Source organism: Prosopis cineraria, unplaced genomic scaffold, assembly GCF_029017545.1.
Source record: "Prosopis cineraria cultivar Desert tree isolate PC_DT_omini unplaced genomic scaffold, ASM2901754v1 PC10, whole genome shotgun sequence".
In the NCBI taxonomy this organism is placed as follows: Eukaryota; Viridiplantae; Streptophyta; class Magnoliopsida; order Fabales; family Fabaceae; genus Prosopis; species Prosopis cineraria.
Genome location: NW_026555341.1, coordinates 12,729,981 through 12,753,725, shown reverse-complemented (window position 1 = coordinate 12,753,725; position 23,745 = coordinate 12,729,981). Strand labels below are relative to the sequence as shown.

The 23,745-nt window shown below is 36.1% G+C and overlaps 1 protein-coding gene across 2 annotated transcripts; it reads right to left on the bottom strand.

Annotated features, from left to right (window-relative positions):
- Nucleotides 1-378: 378 nt before the first annotated feature.
- Nucleotides 379-20,503, bottom strand: LOC129284380 (ubiquitin-like-specific protease 1D). Of its 2 annotated transcripts, XM_054919840.1 has the most exons (14): nucleotides 20,103-20,503; nucleotides 19,207-19,258; nucleotides 18,506-18,597; nucleotides 18,171-18,418; nucleotides 17,377-17,425; nucleotides 17,178-17,257; nucleotides 17,042-17,074; nucleotides 16,844-16,939; nucleotides 12,883-12,985; nucleotides 11,342-11,439; nucleotides 3,003-3,125; nucleotides 2,116-2,230; nucleotides 963-1,070; nucleotides 379-883 (listed from the first exon to the last, which is right to left on the bottom strand). In XM_054919840.1, the coding sequence occupies exons 1-14, from the start codon at nucleotides 20,445-20,447 to the stop codon at nucleotides 734-736; spliced, it is 1,692 nt and encodes a 563-aa protein (XP_054775815.1). In that variant the 5' UTR covers nucleotides 20,448-20,503; the 3' UTR covers nucleotides 379-733. The 2 variants fall into 2 exon arrangements, with proteins under 2 accessions (XP_054775815.1, XP_054775816.1); XM_054919841.1 differs by lacking the exon at nucleotides 18,506-18,597 and having other exon boundaries at nucleotides 19,207-19,263.
- Nucleotides 20,504-23,745: the final 3,242 nt, after the last annotated feature.

The following is a 23,745-nucleotide window of genomic DNA, read 5'->3' as shown; positions in this document are numbered from 1 at the left end:
TTTTTTTTTTTTAAGTTGGCTTGCAGCTTAGAAAGGGTTAATTCGGATGATATACAATAATGTTTTCTTTGATCAATTCAGAGTTGATTTCTGCCAGAAAGACTTCCCAATGAAATTTTAAATGCATTAATGCAACAAACAAGAATTATCCCCTTTTTGGTTGCCATGAAATAAGAATGTAAACTAAAGCGTACGAGAAGGATTTTAATTTTAAAGTATCCACTTGACAATAATACCGCCTCCCAAAGAAAATATCCTAATACCGCCACTGTTGAGCGTGACAAGTTGGGATGAGCTATTAGAAGCAGTAGAAGCTGATTGAAATAACAAAGCGCCAAAAATTCTCATCCACCAGATAAACAAGAAATGGAGCGCATATGGATAAGGGTGGTTGAATAATATTGCGATTGTGTGAATTCTCAGCGACCAGACCAGCATGACTAAACTAAGAAATTGACATAATAAATAGAGCTCAGCTTTCTACTGTTTCTTACTGTACACATTGTCATATTTGGTATCTAAATATTTCCTTACCAAAGGGTCAGAAACTGGCCAAGTTGGCTGTATTTTATCAGCAACCTTTGTTTTCCTTGCAAGGCCATCGGATACCCTGATTCCTACAGACTCCCTGCAAAACAATTGTTGTCCGTACACCAAATAAACAACAGCGTAAGCTATGCACAGATTGTTCATCCAGTGACATGAGGATTGCAATGCATGATCCCAAAGTGGGTCAAGAATCCTTGTCTGTCTTGACACATTCAGGGGGAGTGACAGCAGATGACATGTTTTTGCATGAATTTTGGAATTCTTCTTTGAGCAAATTACGAATTTTCACCCTCAAACTGGATGCCTCTTCAGGCTTAAACCACTTCTTGCCAAACTGCAAATTGAAATGTATCAGCCAAAAACGTCCATTGCTTAAAAGGTCTTCATACAAAAGAAACATCTACATCCATTACCATGTTTAAATCTTTCTTCTTCAATCGTTCAGGAGCCTCTTCTATGAAACGCTTAATGAAGTACAGCACAAAAAGACCACAGTCATATTCGTTTTTCTGTTGGGGAACCTGGTGCAAAAGCAAATAGGCAAATGCACGCAAACATTAACCCAGATCTTGGCAATATTTAAAGAAAAAAAAAATCATGATGAAAACTAAAAAGAGTGCATGCCAAGCGTCAAATTTCAATAATTAACTCAAATGAGCTGGAATTGTGGATGCAGTTGACCTATCGAGACAAAGCCTTTATGGCTTGGAAGACACGCTGCTCGAAGCCATCATTCAGGGTTCATTCAGTATTGAGAATGGAATGGAATGGAAAGATGAATGAGTTATTTTACATGTGAAATGTCACTAATCTCCCTAAATAAAAAGTATTAATAAAAAAAAATAATTGCAATTGTGAAATAATTATTGGGATATAACAAATACTACATATCTTGACTTTCAAGCATTGGAATTTGAAAAAACGGATTCCTTCACCCTAGTGCATGCCAAATACAAAAATGTTGGATAATAAGTGCCACATCTAATATTTAAAATCTGAACGTAATAAAATATATATATATATATATATATGCATACATATGAAAGCCATATAAGCTTGTGGTAATCTTGTAGTAATCTCAATCAACTAGATCAGGCTATTTTAGTGATATGAACAAGCCGAAGGCCAGGCCCATGCACAAGCTAAGAACGTAATATTGTGTCAAAGAAGGGGAGGGGGGAGGGGAGCCTAACCACAAGAAGATCTGAGATCCTAAAAAAATATTGGACCAAAGGCCTGAGGTTCAATTGTACAGGCCTAGGTGATAAAGAAGAATGTTTTAACCTATGGCCTCTGAGGCTCCAAAAACACGAGTTTAAGTAAAATATAATTGGGCCCAAATAATAAATGGACTAAGCTAGAAAAAGCAAGTCTAGTTACATTTTTTTTTTTTTGGGTAGGGGGTGGGGTACTGTTGGAGTTGGAGAGTAGAAATCTCACATCTAGAAGTAATAAGAACATTGAAGAGCATGTTAAGATCATGGTAATCTCAAGTAGTTTATGCTATTTTGGTGATATGGACAAGCCTAAAGTACAAACCTATACACAATGTGAACAAAAAATTACCTCAAGTATTTTATCTTCAATTCTACGTGGAAGATACTTCCATATCTTGTCAGCTATTGGAATATCTGAGGGCACATATTCTCGGTCCACATATTTCCATTCTTCTTTTAAAAAACTGCATGTGATAATTTTACATAATCCTTGGTTTGTTACTCACATCAAAGATAAATGTGAAAAAAAGCAGCTAATCAAAAGATGATGATGGGATAACAGGGACGAACAAGTTGTGTCACTAGAACTTTCCTCCAAAAGATAGATACAAGCAACTACATCATCAAGTTGAACAATGTCCAAGACTTTCATCATCGAAATATATAAAGAAATCTCTAATGATTTTCAAAACATAATGCTGCCACATGTGACACGCCTTACAAAATGACAGGCAAGAAGCAACTTTTAGAACCTTGAGTCTTACAAAAGATTCATTCTCATCCCTTAGGTTTTTAGGTCCATTGTTATCCAAAAAGGATACATTAAGATCTGATTTTTATTTTCTGTTATCAATGTTATTAGTTCCCTTATCTCTCAAGAGATTTTATTCATCTTGCGTTCTGAACATTAGTGTTATTTGAACATCAATATTCAACAATTAACTCACGTCTCTTAGTTTCCACTGGTACAAATATAAGATATTTGCCAATTTCCAATACCTCCTAACAAGCTGTATGCCAAACATTCTTCTGATTGCAATGATTATACTGAATACTGATATTGATTTGAGTCCACTCTCCCATTTAACAACAATAAAAAAATAAAAATAAAAAATAAGAACCAACAAAGAATAATGATACTGTAACATGTCCTTGCAGGAAAGATTATTTAAGAACTAAGGACCAGAGGCAGAACATATAAATAATGGTATAAACTATAGAGATCTCCTGTCTCACCTTTTTACGTTCTCAAAAACGGATCTACTAGAGTGAAGACTCAGAGAATCTAAATGAAGTATGATTGGCCCAGATTCATCTTTTTTCTCTGGGAAAGAAATAATGACCAAACTCCAGTGAAGACTGCAAGGATGAACATAAATAAGTAACAGACATTAAAAAAAAAAAAAAAAAAAAAACCAGGGGACATCATACAAATTATAACAATGATGCTTTTTTTTTTTTTAACAAGCTTTCTGCTTATTATATGTTTTAGGGAACATATAATAAGCAGAAAGCTTGTATATATACACACATCAAGATCCCTCAAAAGCACAAAAGTCTCAATCATAAATTAGTGCCATTAAGACTCTCAAAAGCAAAGGAAACATAACCACCAAAACTTTTAATTTAAATTACTCACACCCTTATTTTACACTTCTTGCAAACTCTTTGATATCAAATAACCTTTTTTATACAAGATGCAAAGAATATCTTTAAGCACGAGGGGGACAAAGGGTTAAAAATTAAAACAAGGAAAACAGACATTCGCTAGGCTCCAACGACAACAATAAGCCTTATCCACTAAAGCCCCATTTGGTGTGCTAGAAATGGAATTGCAATTCATATTTTTACCTGTTTGGTTTGCATGAACTAGACTTCCACCTTGAAATGAAATGAATCATAATAGGGTGAATTGGGTTCCACAGTGAGGCCTATGAAAATGAGATGGGTCTATGGAAGTGCATTTTTTTCAAACAAAAATAACCTCAGTTATGAAATTTTTGAATAGTTTTGCCCCTTCAATCAATCAAATAGCACAAGTCCCCGATTGAAAACCCTAACCCTATCTGATTATTTGCTATCAATTAGTGGAGAAGAGAGCACAAGCTGCCACTCTCTTTACATCTAACACGATTAGTCAAGGAGAAAGCGAATGACAATGATAGAAATAACATAAAAAAAAATTTTCTCTATGTTTATTAATCAAACAAAACACAAACCAATCTCATAAAAATTAACTTCAATTCTAATGTAACCTTGAGATATGGTCAGACTTATAAGAGGAGATCTAGGGGGCAGGTGGGTGTAGAAAAGAAATACCCAATGGATCAAAGTTAATATCCTTAGGGTCCAGAAATTAAGGATTAAGTCATGATGTATGGTAAGGTGGCTTAGATTCAGTCTAGATACATTAGTCACCTTTTTTGCTTCCTTATTTTGTTGTTGCTGTTTTAGGGGAGCACTGAAGAATGTTGTGATAAGCTAGTCAGAAGGAAGGAGTGCTGGTCTCTCAAACACTAATGAAAGGCTGTGTTCTCATTGCTGTGTTATTTCTTTTGTTGTAATTTTCATCCATAAGGAATAAGGTTTTGGCAAAAAATCAGTGAGCTTCTCTTTTGTAACACTGATTCGGTTTCTAAGTCTCAATATCAAAAACCTCAGAATTTCCCTCATTTATTTCCTTCTTGCATTTAAGTTCTATTGAAAGTAATTAATATAGAGCAAAGCTCTATCAATTGGTATCAGAGCAGTGCAATCCTTGGACCAAGGACCAATTAAGTGGAAGACATGGCAGAGGGAGTACATTATGCTGACCTGGTGTACAAGAGCTAAAGGAGACAATAGGAGTTTTGTCAAAAGACATGACCTTAATGAAAGACATGATGCAGAAGATGCAAGGAACATTGGATCAATCAATGGAAAAGCAGAAACAGGCGCCTGACAACCACGAACAAGAGCAACCCAGCCATGAGGAAACTGTTGGAAGTACAAGAAACCATGAGAAAGAGGGAGGGAAGTACAAAAAACTTGAGTTACCTATTTTCAATGGGGAGGACCCCATTGGCTGGCTATTTCGAGTGGAGAGGTACTTTAGAATTAACCCAGTGGCGAAACAAAACAAATAGATGCAGCAATCGCCTGTTTGGAAGGAAAAGCTCTGAACTGTTATCAATAGGTCAAAACCAGAGCCCCTGTCCGAATGTGGTCTAAGTTTAAAAGGGAGCTATTGCACCGGTTTCATCCATCACAAATGGGGGACCAGTACGAGATGATGCTAGCCATGAAGCAAGAAGGCTCTACACATGAATACGTGGAAGAGTTTGAGCAAGTATCAGCCATGGTGAGTGATACGTCGGAGGCTTGCTTGGTTGGAGCATTCAGAACTGGGTTGAAGCTGGAAATCCGAGCCAAATTGAAGCTAATGACAGTGGCCAAGACTCACATGCTTCACGGGCCTAACATCTTCCAAGTGGGCCTAGCAATGATTCAACCCAAACCTCTTACACAAGGGTAACCCATGTACTTGAGCCCAAAAAATACACGCACACTCCTCTAATGCCTGTGAATTCGGGAGCCCAGAAACGAACAGAGACAAAGACAACTGACTCAAGAATGGGAAGTAACGCGTCTAGACCAGCGTCGACTCGACTGGGAGGACAAACTCAACGACTCTCTAATGCGGAACTGGCTAGACGACGAGAGCATGGCTTGTGCTTCAAATGTGCTGAGAAATTCGGGCCTAATCACGTCTACAAGAATAAAAATATGCAAGTTATGTTGCTGGAATTAGAAACTGAAAAGGGGGCCAAAAACCATGAACCAGTGGAAATTGAGGATAGTGAAGGGGTGGAAGACGACACTACTAAGATGGAGTTATCACTAAACTCCATTGTTAGGTTTGGAAGAAATCATACGATAAAGGTGCGTGGGGAACTAGAAAAGGCTGAAATTGTGATCTTAATTGATAGTGGGGCCACTCATAACTTTATCGCTGAAGACTTAATTAGTAGAGCCAAAATTCCAGTAGAGGAAATTGCTGTTTATTCGATCACTGTTGGGGATGGGTTCAGTTCTAGAGGGAAACAACGCTATAGTGACCTCAAGCTGCAAGTACAAGGTTTGAACATTATTTAAACTTTCTATCCTTTTCCACTCAGTGGCATGGATGCCGTTCTAGGTGTCGAGTGGTTAAAATCATTGGGAGAAGTAAGGGTAAATTGGGGGCAATTGACTATGAAGATTGGTAAGAAGAGTAACAAGGTATGTTTACAAGGTGATCCAACTTTAACCAAGACTTTGGTTTCCTTTAAATCACTTATGTGATCCATTCAGAAGAAGGGAGAAGGGTACATGGTTGAATATAATGGGATAAGAACTGAAGAAGCAACACCTGTAACTCTAGATTTGGCACCTAAAATTCAGAACCTCCTAGATCAATTCTCTGCAGTTTGCCAACCCTTTGAAGGGTTACCACCAACTCGTTCTCATGATCATGCAATAGCCATCAAACCTGGAGAGTAGCCCCCTAACATAAGACCTTACCGGTACCCTCATGCTCAAAAAAATGAAATCAAGAAAATGGTGAAAGATATATTGAAGGCAGGTATCATTCAGCCCAGTCAAAGTCCCTACTCTAGCCCAGTCTTGTTAGTCAAAAAAAAAAAAGATGGGAGTTGGAGATTCTGTGTGGATTATAGAGCCTTGAATAAAATCACGGTGCCAGATAAGTTTCCCATACCAGCTATTAATGAATTGTTGGATGAATTAAAAGGAGCTGCCATATTCACCAAGCTGGATTTGAAATCTGGATATCATCAGATCATAATTATGGCTGGAGATGAACCCGAAAACAGCATTTAGAACCCATGAGGAACATTATGAATTCAAGGTAATGCCCTTTGGTCTAACCAATGCTCCTTCCACCTTCCAATCTTTAATGAATGAGATATTTAGTGAGCATCTACGAAAATTTGTGCTTGTGTCTTTTGATGATATACTTATTTACAGCCATGACTTAACAACTCACTTGAAACATTTGAAAGTTGTTTTGTCTATTCTGAAAGAAAATCAGCTAGTGATCAACCTTAAGAAATGCACTTTTGCCCAACCAAGAATTCAATAACTTGGGCATATTATTTCTAAGGAGGGGGTGCAAGCAAATCCCAACAAAATTGAGAGTATGGTGCAGTGGCCTAAATCCAAGAATGTGAAATCCTTAAGAGCTTTCCTAGGGTTGATGGGGTATTATAGACGATTTGTCAAGAATTATGGGAAAATAGCCAGTCCTCTCACTAATTTACTCAAAAAAGATGCATTTAAATGGACTCCAGAAGCTGAAGAGGCATTCCAAAACCTCAAGACAGCCATGACTTCTCTCCCAGTACTAGCCATGCCTGATTTTTCTGCCCTATTTGAGTTGGAAACAGACGCTTCCGGGTCTGGAATAGGAGCAGTGCTGATGCAAAATGGCCACCCAGTGGCATTTTACAGTCAAAAACTCTAATCAGGCTCAACAATGCTCCGTTTATGAGAGGGAACTTATGGCCATTGTTATGGCCATCAAAAAATGGCGGCATTACCTATGGGGGCAGAAATTTGTCATCTGAACAGATCAAAAAGCCTTGAAGTATTTGCTGGAGCAGAGAATTGTCAAGGAGAGTCAGCAGCACTAGGTCACCAAACTGATGGGATTCAAGTTTGAGATAGTCTACAAGCCAAGCAAGGAAAATCGTGCAGTCGATGCACTCTCAAGAAAAGAAGAAAACCTAGAGCTGCATGCATTTTTCCTGTGGCAACACGATGACCTTGAAGAGTGAGAGAAAGAAGTGCAAGTCGATCCCAAGTTGAATAATATAATGCAACAAGTCATCACCAGACCCGGGAGTTTAGAGGGGTACAGCCTGGTGAAGGGTTGTTTACACTACAAGGGACAACTGGTGCTACCAAAGAAGTCTACTAGAATTCCCCTACTAATAAAGGAATTTCATGATTTACCAACAGGGGGTCATTCGGGTTGTTTGCTCACTTATAAGAGGCTCTCTACTGTGGTGTATTGGGAGGGCATGAAAAAAGATATACAACTGTATGTTTCTCATAATGACGTGTGCCAAAAGAATAAGTATCAAGCTTTGACCATGGCTGGACTGTTGCAACCCTTGCCAATTCCTCAACAAGTTTGGGAGGATATTAGCATGGAATTCATCACGGGACTTCAAAATCCAAAAGGTATGATGTCATTCTTGTTGTTGTTGATAGATTGACAAAATATGCCCACTTCTTGGCTTTGGCACACCCATTTACAGCAAAAGAAGTAGCTGACAGATTTGTTAATGAAATTGTAAAATTGCATGGGTTTCCAAAAAGCAAAAACCATTGCATCAGATAGAGATAGGGTGTTTGTTAGCCAATTTTGGAAAGAATTGTTTAAGCAAGCCGGCACCCAACTTTGTCTTAGCTCCGCTTACCACCTAGAATCCAACAGCCAAACAAAAGTTTTGAATCGGGGCTTGGAAACTTATTTGTGTTGCTTCACCAATGAGAAACCAACTCAATGGGTGCAATGGTCATCTTGGACAGAGTATTAGTACAACACCTCTCATCATGGAGCTGCCGGCATGACACCTTTTAAAGCGGTGTATGGGAGAGACCCTCCTTCTTTCTTTGAAATGAATGATGAACCATCAGGTATTGAAGCTGTCAACGAACAGATTCAATCTCGAAATTGCATTATCGCCATCTTAAAGGACAACCTCACTTTGGCACAAGAAAGGATGAAGAAGCAAGCAAACAAACACAGAAGGGATGTGCAACTGGACATTGGTGATTTGGTTTATGTCAAGCTCAAACCCTACAAGTTGAGATCCTTAGCTAAAAGGCTCAATGAGAAGCTCAGCCCGCATTTCTATGGACCATTTAAAGTCATAGAGCAAGTCGGGAAAGTTGCATACAAGCTGGAACTCCCTCCTACAGCTCGCATGCATCCAGTTTTCCACATTTCTCAACTCAAAAATTTAGTTTGTTCAGCTATTGTCACTCCCACAATACCACCAGCCCTTTCTGCAGAATTAGAGTTACAGGTGCAACCTCAAGACATATGCAAAGTTCGGAAGCTTATGACAGGCCAGATGGAGGTTTTAGTGAAATGGAAAGACTTGCCCTAGTTTGAGAACTCATGGGAGACGGTTGACACCACCTCCCAACAATTTCCAGATTTCCCCCTTGAGGACAAGGTGAAACTCTCAGAGGAGGGTAATGATGTAACCTTGAAATATGGTCAGACTTATAAGAGGAGATCTAGGGGGCAGGTGGGTATAGAAAAGAAATACCCAATGGATCAAAGTTAATATCCTTAGGGTCCAGAAATTAAGGATTAAGTCATGATGTATGGTAAGGTGGCTTAGATTCAGTCTAGATACGTTGGTCACCTTTTTTGCTTCCTTATTTTGTTGTTGCTGTTTTGGGGGAGCACTGAAGAATGTTGCGATAAGCTAATCAGAAGGAAGGAGAGTGCTGGTCTCTCAAACACCAGTGAGAGGCTGTGTTCTTATTGCTGTGTTATTTCTTTTGTTGTAATTTTCATCCATAAGGAATAGGGTTTTGGCCAGAATAAGTGAGCTTCTCTTTTGTAACACTGATTCGGTTTCTAAGTCTTAATATCAAAACCCTTGGAATTTCCCTCATTTATTTCCTTCTTGCATTTAAGTTCTGTTGAAAGTAATTAACATAGAGCAAAGCTCTATCAAATTCCAAGAGTTAAGAAATCTGCAATTCTTCTTGACTTCTCCATTAACAAAGCTTTTTGGATTCAGAATATTCCCCATCTTCACCACCGAATTTGAGAATTTCTGGAAAAAGGCAAGAGGGTCCAAAGCAAACTTATTCACAAGCTCTCTTGTTTGAATCCCAAACACACTTGAGTCCAACTTCTCCTATTTTTGCATACATATTGTTCAAGGTAGCTTGGACAGTTTCCTCTTCAATCATCCCTAGCAAGTACAGTGGCAACACAGTATAGTATTTATCTCCTCTCCTGATTCTCTCATATATTTGGAAAACTTCAATGCAGAAATATAATCATTCTCTAGCACAAATCCAGAATCATAGCAGTCCAGAAGACCACATTATTGGCATCTGCAAGAATTTTCAGAACAATGGTGACGGCAAGGATGCGACGGCACTCAACCACCATCTTTGTCTTCTTCACCACTTCCTCTCCGCGAATTCTGCTGGTTTCTTCTTCGTCTTTGTGATTTTATCACCTTCTCCTTTTTACAAATCTCCAGCTTCTTCTTCTTCTCCACTTCGATTTCTCCAAATCTTTGATTCTTCCTCATGTTTGACTTCTCCTTTTCACAGATCTCCAGCTTCGTCTTCTTCTCTACTACTTCAATTTCTCCAGATCTATGATTCTTCTTCATCTTCAACTTCTCCAGCTTCGTCTTCTTCTCTACTACTTCAATTTCTCCAGATCTATGATCCTTCTTCATCTTCAACTTCTCCAGCTTCTTCTTCATCTTATCTACTGTGTTTCATCTAGATTCAAAGGTTTCGGATGCTTATACTTCCTAGGATCATGAGTGGCTTGTTGAGTGTTGGGATGGCCATAGGTTTGGGTGCCAAGAAAATGGATGCAGATTGCAGAGGGCAAAGAATTTTTTTAAAAAGAAAAATTGACAAGGATATTTTGGTAAATTGATTGTATAAATACATACATAAAAAATATATCATAACTCCATTTACATACCAAACATGCTTTTAAAACCCACATCCACCCTCATTTCCATTTCCATTTTTATATCCATCTCTATCTCCATTTCCATCAAAGACGTTTCCAAGATACCAAACAGGCCCTACGTGAGGTCACCAACAGAAGAATAGGAGACAGAAAATAAAAAAACCAAAAGGAACTGAAGTAATTTGAGCAGCAAAAGCTCTGATTTTTATTCACTATAATCAATTAGATATATAGTACATGAGGGAGAGAATAAATCTGATCAAGTCCCTTAATCTCTCATAAAAATATGAATAATAAAGCCGTGATAATAGAAGATATTAACAGAGAAATAAGAAAGGAAAGTTACGGTAAACATTGAGACGGGCCTACTAGTGGCAGCAAGCCCATTCTCAATGGGAACAAAAATCAGAACAAAGCATCGCCTTTTAGCATCCACAAGAGGAACATCCCAAAAAAATTATGAGCTGTGCATCACAAAGATGCAAAACTAGGGAAACAGATTTCCATAAATAGCAACTTAAAATCCCCACTATAATCAAATGGTTACTCATCATTTGATTCAAATTATTACCTAACTTCAAATAAGAAATCAATTAAAGAAAATCAATGAAGTACCTCCTATTCCCCCAGGTTTTTAATGGGAAATTCAACTTTCCCATTGAGTCTTCTCCTCATCTTAAGATGAAGAGGATCCGACATACCTCAAGAATTGTTAAGAGAATGTATTATCATGTGACAGGCATTCCCCATAATAATCTAACTCAAAAGAACAAGGAAACTTTCTATCATTCATAAATATATAACAAAACTCCAATACTCCAATACTAATGAAAAATCTTACTCCTCATGAATCGGAATTAGAATATATGCCTTCTGAAAAATATTTGTGCCCTTCCACCACCGTCTAAACTTTGCAAAGAATGTGTCTCTGTCACTCCGCTGGATATTCCAATGAAATGTGCGTTAAGCATGCACTGAATAAAAGCCAGAGAAAAAGGAAACAGGAAGAAATTAAATCCAATGACAAAATTTATTTCTGCTATCGATAACTCCCTGAGATGAGAGTACTGCAACTTCCATTTCTACCCCAAACTTAAATTCCTTGTTAACATGCCATTGCCCACTTTCTATTTTTAAAACTTATTTTGCTTTGCATCCACTTTCTAGTTTCACCCTACTCCTTTTAAACACATGTCCAGTGTATTCCTTATCCCACTTCAACTCTGTCAAATTTCAAAAGTTCAGTCTTAAAATAACTATGCCCCAAGTGTTTAAAAAAAAACAGAGAGAGAGATAAGAAACCTGCTACAAAACTGCAATATGATGATATTTCTATGTAAACGACTATTTTCCTGGTGCCTAAGGACACCAAGAATGTTCCAAGCAAAATAATAATTGATAGAAATTAAGTCAAAGATAATGAGTCATTGCACCTACTCATCAACAAGTACTGCAGACAATCAAACAGCAAGAAGCTTTAAAGTCTTTTAAATGGAACAACTCAATTTTATCAGAAAAAGTTAGCCCACTCACTAAAACAAGAAACTCTTACGGCCTTTTCGGATGGGAGGAAAGTTGGGAGGAGAGAAAATCGAGAGGAGTGATAATGTTATCACTCCTTGTAATTTCCTTTTTTGGTAAAAATCACTCCTTGTATTTGGATGAGCAAGAGAAAACGTGGAGCAAAGAAAATAGGCAAATGTTACAATGACAATAATACCCCTATATCATGATCTATAAGGTCTCATGTCATAATCTCTATCAAATAAACTTAAGGTAAATACCATATAAAAATTAACACCATCGAAATATTTTAAAATCAAGTTTTTTGGCAAAAAGATCAATGTGCTTTTTCTATTTTAAAATCAAATAATCTGGTAACAATATATTTTTCTATTTAAAATAAAAAAGGATTATTTTCAACAAGAGAAATTGTGATATACAGAACAAGCCGCTGGTGATACATGCCTGGATGAATTATTGTCATATGGCTGGTGGATAAATAGAACCAGGTCTTTGTGATATTGTAGGTGGAGTTCAAAGGCAAGACAAGGTGGATTAGAACTAATAAGACGAGGTTGAGTGAGACAGAAGAGGTCAAGAGGGAGGGGTAAGGAAAGAATAATAGTTTTCTTCTCAAAATCTCTCCCTATGTGGAGAGAATTTTTTTTTTATTATTATTTTTTTTTTGAAGGAAGTAGGTGGATCCACACCTTATTTTCCCCACTGCTTTTTCTTCCCTCCAGTTTTCTCTCCTTAATGTATTTCCTCTCCTATTTTCTCTCCTAGTTTTCTTTCCTTCCATCATTTCTTTCTATCCAAACAGGGGGTTAATGCACAAGCACATAACCACATTATGCCAGCAAGAAGAAAATTAACTACCTTGTAGGAAACAGCCTCTTTAAGCTTCTTGTAGAAATATGTGTTGAAAAAATGATAGTCAGATATTGATCTATCTGTTACAGACGCTTGTTGTTGCAGGTATCTAGTCAAATAAAAACAAGTCATACATTTTCGGCTTAGAAAAAAGAAAGCTGAAAATGAAGAATCACTATTTACAAGCATGCATGATTAACAAAGCTTAAAATGACAAGTAAAGCAGTAATCACATGATAATGGTAACTAGGACAAATAACTCCTCCGTTTCTTGGCCAATTTATACAATTATCTCCTCCATATAAAAATCATGAAAATGACAATTCATGACCCTATAAAAACATTTACTGCATTTAAGGACCTCAGATTATTCAAATTCAAATAAAAGACCTTGGTCCTTTGTTGTAATTAAAAATATTAAGGATTGACAAAAATACCCTTCGCTGGAGAACCATCGCCATTTCCAAGTGGATTACTTGATTTTCAAAAGTGGGTTATCACGAATTCACAAGTAATGTTATGCGATTTCACAACTGTTGGGATTAAAACAAAACTTGGCTTCTCCAAAACTTAAAAAACTAGAAGACAACCTTGTTTCCAAGTAGGTTACTTGGGATTCAAAACTGATGTTATGCGATTTCAATAGTCAATAGTTGGTACTAAGAGAAAACTTGGAGACAACCTTATTTCTAAGTGAGTTACTTGGTTTTCACAAGCGAGTTACCTAGAATTAACATTTGATGTTATGTGATTTCAATAGTCAATAGTCTAGATTAAAAGAAAATTTGGGCCTCTCCAAAACTTGGAAACTAGGAGAAAACCTAATTTCCAAGTGAGGTTACGGGTTACCTGATTTTCACACGTAGGTTACCCTCAATTCATAATTGATTTAATGCAATTTCAATAATCAATAGTTGGGATTAAAATTAAGCTTGTGCCTCTCCAAAACTTGGGAACTTGGAGACAACCCCATTAGTGGGTTATCTAGTTTTTGCAAGTGGGCTAGCTACCTTTGGTCATAAAGGCAATCTTGTCAGCTTATTTGTTTTTTAATTGCAGACAAAAACCATGGTCCTTCCAAGAGATTTCGTTAATTGGAGTTCTATAATTATAATTAATCATCCTGTTGGGTCTATAATTGTTATTTTCCCAAAAAATATACACAAAAATCATGTAAAGCTAAAAGATAACCCAAATACCCTAAAAAATATTTAATTTCTTTTACTAAAGATATAACTTTTACAAAAATGAATTTCCTATACCTTTTAAATACTAATGTCATTTGAAAAAACCCTAAGTTTAATTTATTCTAAATTTCAAAAATAACTAATTGATGCTGGTCAAATGCAATGTAAAACTTGCTACTTGTTATATCACACAAGTGATAACTATTAAGGTATTTTGGTCTAAACTGTGCTATTGCAGCTTATTCTTGGTTGCAAAGGAGGTTAATACAATGCATCTATTAATTTCAAGAGAAGGAAGTGTAATTCTTCAAAGTAGAGGGTAGGTGCATGTACTTTGGGTATCCCACTAGGAAGAAAGCATAATTTATTCATTTATTGTAATAAATAATAACTGTTAATCAGTTGCAGATTAAAAATTGTGACAAAAGAAGTCATAGCAAACAAATTGGCAGGCATACAATATGCTGAACACCATTAAACTCCAACTTATATATGTATATATCAAGAAAAATGCCACGTCTAAATAACCTATATTTTATCCCATAAAATTGAATATGATATGCCGTAAATATATTGCAGAGAAAATTACAGTCTAAAATAATTCTGATACTTTAAGATGAAAGGAAAAGTCCACTCAAACCAAAGACATTCTTGCAGGCAAAAGGAGGGGGAAAAGGACATGCTAAAAATGTTGGATATCAATATGTTGATTTCAACGTGAGGGGAAAAAGGAGTCAAATGAAAAATAATTGTTATACTACCCTTATATTTAAGAAAATAAAATAAAATGGCAAACTGTTAACCATAAAAATAAAAGGTAAAGGGGCAAAAATACCCACAAAATGGTTAGCCACGGGCACCCAATATCCTAAATTGAGGAAAAGGACAAAAATACTCATAACATAACATGAATAGGTGCAAAAGTGACCAAACCATTAATTTTGACCTAACGTCGTTAACTTTGACTGTTAGATGCTGACTATGCATGTCACATGTCAGTCTTTACTAACGTGAACTAATAAAAAAGCAAAAGTACCCATGATGTCGTAGGCCAAGAGCAAAAATACCCATAACATTACCAAAACTGATGTAAAAGTATCAATCCATTCGATCCCTTAAATATTGACTGTTTAACTAACACCTAAACAAAAGTTAACCATTTTTTTCGCCAATATGGATAAAAAATATTCCTAGACAAAATTCTTTAAAGGTTAATTAGTCATTATATGAATATCATATGAGAAAATATCATTTTGATTGAATATCAAATTAAATCACTTGTTTCTTTGCAACAGTGACAAAAACAATTTGAAAATTTTTGAACCTCTCATGAATGCAATTGCTTAAGGTTGTGACAATGTTCTAAAGCTAGATGTCTTCATTCTCGATCTTCGATTTTGTATAGCCTATCTCATTATGTTGAATCTTAGGTTTTACAAACAAGAAAAATGAGTGAAGAAGGAGAAAGGAAGAGGGCGAGATACGTAGCGATGGAAAGAAATCATGTAACATTGATTTTAATAGATTGGTCACTATTACACCTACTAAAATAATATTATGAACACTCATATGATGATTGATCAACATTTGTAAAAATTCATCTGGAAATATTTTTTGTCTACATCAGTGAAAAAATAATTAATTTTTACTTAAGTGTCAGCTAAACAATCAACATTTAAGGGATTAGATGGATTAGTACTTTTGCACTAACTCTGGTAACGTTATAGGTATTTTTGCTCCTCATTTACGACTTCGTGAGTATTTTTGCCCCTTTACTGGTCCACGTCAACAAAGACTGACACATGGCATGCGCAGTCAACATTTAATGATCGAATTTAATGGCATTAGGTCAAAGTGAATGATCTAGTTACTTTTGCACCCATCTATGTAACGTTACGGGTATTTTTGCCTTTTTTTCTCACTTCAGGATACTAAACGTCTATCGTTGACCACTTTGTGAGTATTTTTGCCCCTTTACCCAAAAATAAAAGATGCATGCAAATGGTGGCTACTCCTTTTTAATTACAAACTCAATGTCATGTCAACCAAGAAAGTCTTGATTCTAGTTCTTGTTTTCAAATTTTAACCCTTTGTCTTTGGCTAGTGATACAAAGTGTCAGAGTTATGAGCTCCTCTTACAACCAGCTAGAATAGTTGTCATGGATCATTTCCTCTCAAACATTAGTAGTTTTATTAAACTCTCTTAAAATTGCCTTCCTTAGAGAAAGTCCTTTGAGCTTGATTTTTGAACAAGAAACAAGCTATACTAAAATTAATTTGGTTAAAATATACTTTTAGTTCTTTAACTTTATATAAGGTTCCAAATTGGTCCTTTAATTTTATAAAATATCTTTGTAGTCCTTTAATCCTATCATCGTTAGTTTCAAATAATTAATTTTTGTACCAATCATTGTTATTTTGAAAAAATTAAACTTAATATGTCAACATTTGAAAATGTGTTGTCAACATTTGAAAGTTAAGTATAAAAATTTGTTGGGATAAAACTAACAGTGTTAGGGTTAAAGAAGTCATAAAACACTTTACAAAGTTAAGGGACTAAAATGAAATGTTGTGTAAAGGTGAAGGACTATGTATACTTTAGCTAATTAAGTTAATAATGATGAATTAGGTGACAAGAATCAAATTCTTCACCCCTTGGTCAGATGCCACATAAGTGCAATCATCCCAAAAGATTGAGATATTAAGAGAAGACCCTTGAATCATTTCATTAATAGCAGAACACATAAGAAAATTGAAAGGGGAGGCCCAAACATGCCTACCGAATGTAGAAGTTCATAATAGTTGATGTTAAAAAGCCTTCAGGAGCCAGGCAATCAATGTCTCTGTAGCAAATCTCAACACATTTTGGATCGTCCCTGAGCCATCACACAAAAACAATGAAAATGTCATGCAACAGAGAATAAATCAAACAAAAATTACAATGAAATCAAATCATCTGCAATATTAGTTTGTTGTACCTTGATGGATAATATATCTTAGCTTCATTCAGGCTTGAAAAGAGAGAATGAAATTCATTAAAATTTCATAGGAAAAATGTTATAATTGAAATGAGAATGATTAGATGGAGACATCAAAGTGACGAAATTTGCATACCATTCATCAAGTTTCTTTTCTTGACATTCTTTCTCCAGAATAAAAGTTTCATCCTCATCATCAAGAACAATGGCCTGACCCTGCTTAAGTTTTGTCAGATATCAGTTATCGATAGATTGTTAACACTAATAATCAAATTGTCACTTACTTCACCAGTAAGCAGCTGTAGTTTGGGTTATAAAAGATACTACAGACGTACCTTCTTGGATCTTGAATCATCCAATCGAATTGCCTGAGGTGCATCCTTCCTAGCAGGTGGGGAAATAACAACATAAAGAATTCTTTCATTCAGAAAATCCGATTAGAAACAAAAACAAAGACACATGCACACACACACGCTAGCCCCAACTTCAGATCAAGTGGAAAAGGGTACAGAAAAAGAAATCCTAGTAAAAATTTCATGCAAAAAAGATTATAGTTAACCTTTGCCTGAGAGAAGTGATCATGCGTGAGAACTAAGGAGGAAATAACCACCTTTATATCACAAATCAATAATCAAGATTAACCAAGAAAACAATAAAGGAAGATATACCCAAATAACCTAGACGTGCATCTGTCAATTTGTGCATTTGTGATTTAAGAGCAATTGCTTCCACCTCTCACTTGAAAAGCCTTGTACTCACAATCCCCACCCCTTGTGTAGCTCATATTACAATTGGAAATTAGTAGAGTTGAGAACAAAACTGGTACCCAATACCAGTGAAGTGAGTATTATTACTTATTTGATGAACCAATAAATATAAGTAGAATCATTTTCACAATTTTGCTTTATTTTTATTGATATCCTTGTCAAGGAGCAAAATTTTAAACAATTCAAGCATATGCACACTGGAAGACTCTAGTGAACTTGTAATCGGTGTACAGAGAGGGAGCAGTGCATTAGTTGTGTCACAAAACATAATTGCCCTGTGAACTACCAGTGCCAAATTCCACAATAATGTCAGTATTATAACAGACAGGAACAAAATCTATCAGCAAAGCATTTTTGCTCACATTTCTGGTAAGCATCCAGACACTTGCTCAATGTCGTGCAGAGACCGAGTGAAAGTTACTCTGCGCCTTTTATCATTTTTAGGGGTATCACATTTGGAAAGATTGCTGCGACATTGATATGGAAATTGTCTTGAAGATGATTGCTCTCTCTTTCGTCCCTTCCGTACAAAGTTGTCTCTAGTGTTCTGACTGTCACAATGCTTACTAAGTGACTCTTTCTTGGATGTATTGGGTGTCCCACAATCAATCTGCTTAACAAATTATAGTTAGGTAAGCAACAGCCAGGAAGTTAGAGAGGAAGCATAGAAGATGTTGCCTGATGCAAAGGATCTTACATCTTCAATTTTTTTAAAAAAAATAGATGCAAATGAGGATTTTGACTGTGCTTCAGATGGCAAATTCTCTTGTCTCGAGCCATCAGACACATCTACAAAATAATTCAGTTTCCTCAGATAGGTATGATGATTTAACATGCAGCATGCTTAAAACATCAAAAGTGTCCAATGCTCGCATTCATAACCTGATACTGCCCCTTTCATCCTCTCTATCCACTAAATAACAAAATGATCCCATAAGGGACATCAAAATCAATATGCTTGCCCTTTCCTTTTCCAAAGAATAGTAATATAATATAATCCATGTCTCAACCCACAAATACCATTCCTTGTCAACATGGCACAATGTATTAATACATATGATAAAATATACAAGTCATTATTTACAAGCAATAACAAATGCAATTCATTCCTTAGAATTCATGCAATAAAAAAAAAGTGCCTTTTGGAATAGAATTTTGAAAAGACTTATCCATCAACTTTGTTCCCTGTTAGCCACTTTTTGAGAGGCAATTTCTTTAGTTTCCCTATTGCCAGCATTTAACAAGCTTGACTAACAGCAAATCATTATTTTGCTTACAGTTAAAACAACCTGTAATAGATGAATCTAAAGGGAAAACTCATATGCAGTTTTTTAAATCTTTGCTATCAAGTTTCTCAATTAGCCACATGATGACACATGATCAATACCAGAACCTCACCGATAATGGTTGAGGTTGTAGCTGTTCTGGACTCCTCACACTCATCAACTTCCTGTTCTACAGAGGAAAAAGCATTAAAGCATAAGTAATTATGACACCAAAAAAAAAAAAAGCAGGTTGAATTACATGCATAGATTAATACTTATTTACAGCTGTATAATAAAATCGACAAAATTATATTATACATTAAAAATTCTACAAAGGGATCAAAGTAATTGCCTGACATGCTGTTTTCTCACTTGAAAGTTCATGTACACCTCCCTTTTTCTCTACGTAACAAATGAATGAAATGAAACCAGTAGCAAACATGCAATATAAACAGTGGACTTCCAATGCAAAAAATGTAGTGCGCCAGAATGCCTACAGATAACCGAAGGGCGCCTGTCCTACTGGTAGGGACCTGGACAGCTTAACTTGGGGTGTTGAGTTTGAGTTTCAGGGTATGCAACAATGCAGTTGAGCATGCGAAGCCAGCAAAAGCATGCTTCGCCAGCGGTACCAGCAAATACCACCTCAAAAAGGGCCAACTAAGCGGGGGTTTGGATTAGTCTGAAGTGGCCTGGGCGGACAATGAATCTAGAATACTCAGGCGCTTCAGGATACAGGTGCGAAAGCAAAAAAAAAAAAAAAAATGCCTATAGATAGTGCACCTTTGCCCCAGAAAGCAGATTAAAGATATTTTTTTCAAGGGGGAAAAATACAACGGAACAGCTATCTCAGTTGAACACTACAACACACACTTTTTTATCCAAATCAAATTTACCCCACCGCTCTGTTGGCTTTGCATTTCTGTTTCATACATTCTCGGCTCAACACAACGGACACCCAGAGAGCAGCTTTCATAATAACAGGCAGTTATCACGACAAGAATGAAAAAACAAATCAAGTAAGCAGACCTTCTCAAGGCGTCTCCGTCTTCTGCGACTTAGCTCGTCTTCATAGTGCTTGAGGGTGACTCGAAGTTTATCGCCTTTATCAGGCAAATTCTTAGCAGTGTTTTCGAAGGTGCGTAATTTACTATTATACGAATCTGTAAGCTGGTGATCGGTTAGGAGTCGTAGGTCTTCAGCGCGGGGATCGACATCCCTATGGGAGGTCCGTTGGGGTTCTGTGATCGAAACGATGGTTTTGGTACAAGTGTTGATGACGACCACAGGCGATGGTGGTCCGTCATCGTGGGTAGGCAAGAGTTTATTCCAGTCAAGGTCCAGGGGACGCCCCTTTGCGCTGCCTTCCTCCATCCATCAAACACAGATATGGCTCGGTTCCCCTAAGCCGCCGATCACACCAAGCCACAGACCGTCCTGCTGAATTTTTTTTTTTATTTTTTTTTATTTTTATTTTTTTATTTTTTATTTTTTATTTTTTTGGTTTTGGTAATGTGATGTTGCGTGTGAGCCTTCTTTTTCTTTTAACCTTGAACCACAGCAGCCCGTGTGATTAACAAATTTATAATTGAAATTAAAACTCAATTAAAATTAGCAAATTGAGATTGGTATAATTTTAACATGATTTATATTTAAATATATTTTTTAAAAAAGTTAATTGAATAAATTAAAATTTATCTAAATGATTTAATTCAAAAATTAATTTAGATATATAATGAAAAAAAAGACATAAATTTTATTATATATTTTTGTGATTAATTTGATTTCTTGAGAAAAATATTAGACTCTGTGATTATCCAGACATTTTTTTACAAAAATTTAAATTTAAATTATAATTTTATTTAAAAATAAAGTTAAAAAAAATACTCCCTCTCCACTAAAGTTGATAATTCGGGCCAACCCAAACCCGCCTGAAAAAAGTTACAACAAAGTTTGGCTATATGAGTTTTTTTAAGAGAGTATGATACTTTAAATCTGGCTCGAATAAACTCGATTGCTATAATTTCCAACTCTATATGCATATAGAATTGACAATTTTGGCCAAATCCAATGAGCCAACCTAAACCCGGCCAAAAAAAGTTAAGGCCAAACTTGGTTATATAAGCTTTTTTAAGAGGGCAGGATACCTCAAGCCCAATTCAAATAAGCTGGCTCGAATTAAACCTAACTTGAATAAGCTTGACCTGTTTGAATTACCAGCTCTACTCTCCACGACCACGTCTTTGCTTTTATGTCTGTGCAAGAAGAAAAGTCCCTCATCATCACCCCAATCCGACCTCCCTTCCACCTGGTCTTTCCACCAAGATGTATAGTTCTATATGGATAGAGCCGGTAATTCGGGTCGAGCCCGACAGGCTACCCAAACCCACCTGAAAAAAGTAAGGGTCGGGCTTAAAAAAATTATGATATTTTTATGTTCAGGCCTATTACCCGAATAGGCATGAGAAAATTTAGGCCAAGCCCGAACCTGATGGGCTTGACCAAAATACCCAAATAAATTTTTTTATTTTTATAAAATATATTAAAAATGATAAATGTTAATTAATTATTTAAGTTTTACGTCATTTTATATTAAAATACCATATATTTGAGTCTTATACATTATTTAAGTATCAAATTTGTAAATAAAATAATTAATTTTAAAGTAAAAATTTAATTAAAAATAATTTTAAAAATAAAATTCAGGTATTCAAGTTGCCCAAAGCCCGAAGGAATTCGAGCCAGGCTTAGCTATTTAGGCTTTTTGAGGAGTCGGGCTTATTTAGGCTGGCCTGAATAGGCCCGGCCAGCTTGAATTCCCAGCTCTATCTATAGAGGAGATCGAAAAGGCCATTAGCAACTTCTTACTGAAACTCCAATGTCACTGATTAAACTAGAACCAATTGAAGCAAAACTCGCAAGTGGTGACAATGACACCGAAGTGGAAGCACAAGACCATGGAGCCACCTAGTTCTTTCCTTCCTCCTCCTTTTCTCTGTCATCTTCATCATTGTGATCTTCATAACTAAAGTCAATAGTGGAACTAGAATCTCCAACATCCTCCTCCTCCTTATGGTGATCAGGACTATCACAGAGATCATGATGATGATCATGCTAATCGTTATTCATCTTGTTGATGCTTGCGTGAATCAATGGCACAATGGTGGCAAAGAAAGTGAGTTGGCGTAAGCTTGGTACCATTAGTTTTTCGAGAAGTGAAACATTGGTAAGTATGACAAAAAAGGACCCTAATGTGCTTCGCCACCAGGAAGTTGGCACTGTGAACCTTGTCGTTGCAATTTATGAAGACAGGGAGACTAACTAAGATATAGGGAGAGAGAAGAATCCCAATGCTCCTCCCCTGACACTCATTAAAAGGCTACTCCTCCCAGCTTTCACCAAAACACATGTTCTAAGCTCACCGCCTGTTCAACCTCTTTTTTATCCAAACAAAATTTTAATGCTACTAATGAGCCTTTTACCTCCTAAATGAGGTTTAGACCACCCCAACCTTAGTTGGGAGGTAATCTAAACACACACTAAGGGTCCATTTGGTATTTTGGGTGAGTTTTTTTTAACATAACTTTTAGTCCTTGCATTTTGCTCGCATTTTATTATAGATCCCTAAACTTTTTGTCATAATTACATCACATTGCTCATTACCACAATACTAACAATCATGTGACAATAGCAAACACAATAATCACAACTTGCTAAAAACTTAACAACCATGTGACATGTGGGATAATATACATGATTGACTTTAACACTATATTCTCCTTATACATTTCGACTAAAACCATGGGCTATAAATCAAAAAAAGTTTTCATTTCATATGAATGAACTATCAAAGCTCATCATTGTAAGGATCAACCCAACCAAAGGTCAATACACTCACTCTTAAACCATGGTCTCCCCATTCTCAAATCTCTAAGGTGTGTAAATCCTAAGCTAGTTTTTTCGACAAATAAGTGGAGATAGCTAAGTTTGAGTCCCTTAAAAAATAGTGGGATAAGGCTAGCTTTCGAACATCAAAATGCAGCCATACCATGTGGATTTATCTACTCCTCTCTATAGGCAAACTCTTGCTAATATGACCATATAATGAATCATGCTCATGCACAAAGCATGCTGTCAATCACATTCATGTGTTCAATCAATCAATAACATACATTTAGCTAACCTAATGAGCAGATTTTCATCTCTCACAATATCATTTCAACATATTTACCTATATATCATCACATATATTTCAATCATATCATAACCATTCTTTCATGAGTTCAAACCACAACAACACATTCACATGTACATAGCTTCATCTCTACTAAGTCACATTCATGAATTTCACAAAAATGTGACAATTTACAGAGTCATAATCATTTTATCAAAACATACACATCACCACCACAATCTCAATTTATTCCTTTTTCAAAATAACATATGATAATGAATGTGAGGTGCATCTTTCTTTATGTTTAACATAAATATTATTTCAAAAACTTATATCAATTAACATGTAATTCCAAAGGAATAAGTTTTCTCTGATTATCTCAAATCTTTAAGCAATCAAAGGCTTACCTCTCAAACAATGGCTTCCAAAACTTGATCTCAAGCCAAAATTATTACACGGATGGTTAATCTATATTTAATCATATCCAAAACTATTAAC

What these genes read in the sequence shown, in the direction of transcription:
- LOC129284380 (XM_054919840.1), bottom strand. Translation starts at nt 20,447, where the DNA reads ATGGAGGAAGGCAGCGCAAAGGGGCGTCCCCTGGACCTTGACTGGAAT. An exon ending in TTTTTAAAAAAATTGAAGAT is followed by an intron (nt 18,419 to 18,505) that starts GTAAGATCCTTT and finishes TTTGTTAAGCAG; the next exon opens with ATTGATTGTGGGACACCCAA. An exon ending in AAGATATATTATCCATCAAG is followed by an intron (nt 16,940 to 17,041) that starts GTACAACAAACT and finishes GTGATGGCTCAG; the next exon opens with GGACGATCCAAAATGTGTTG.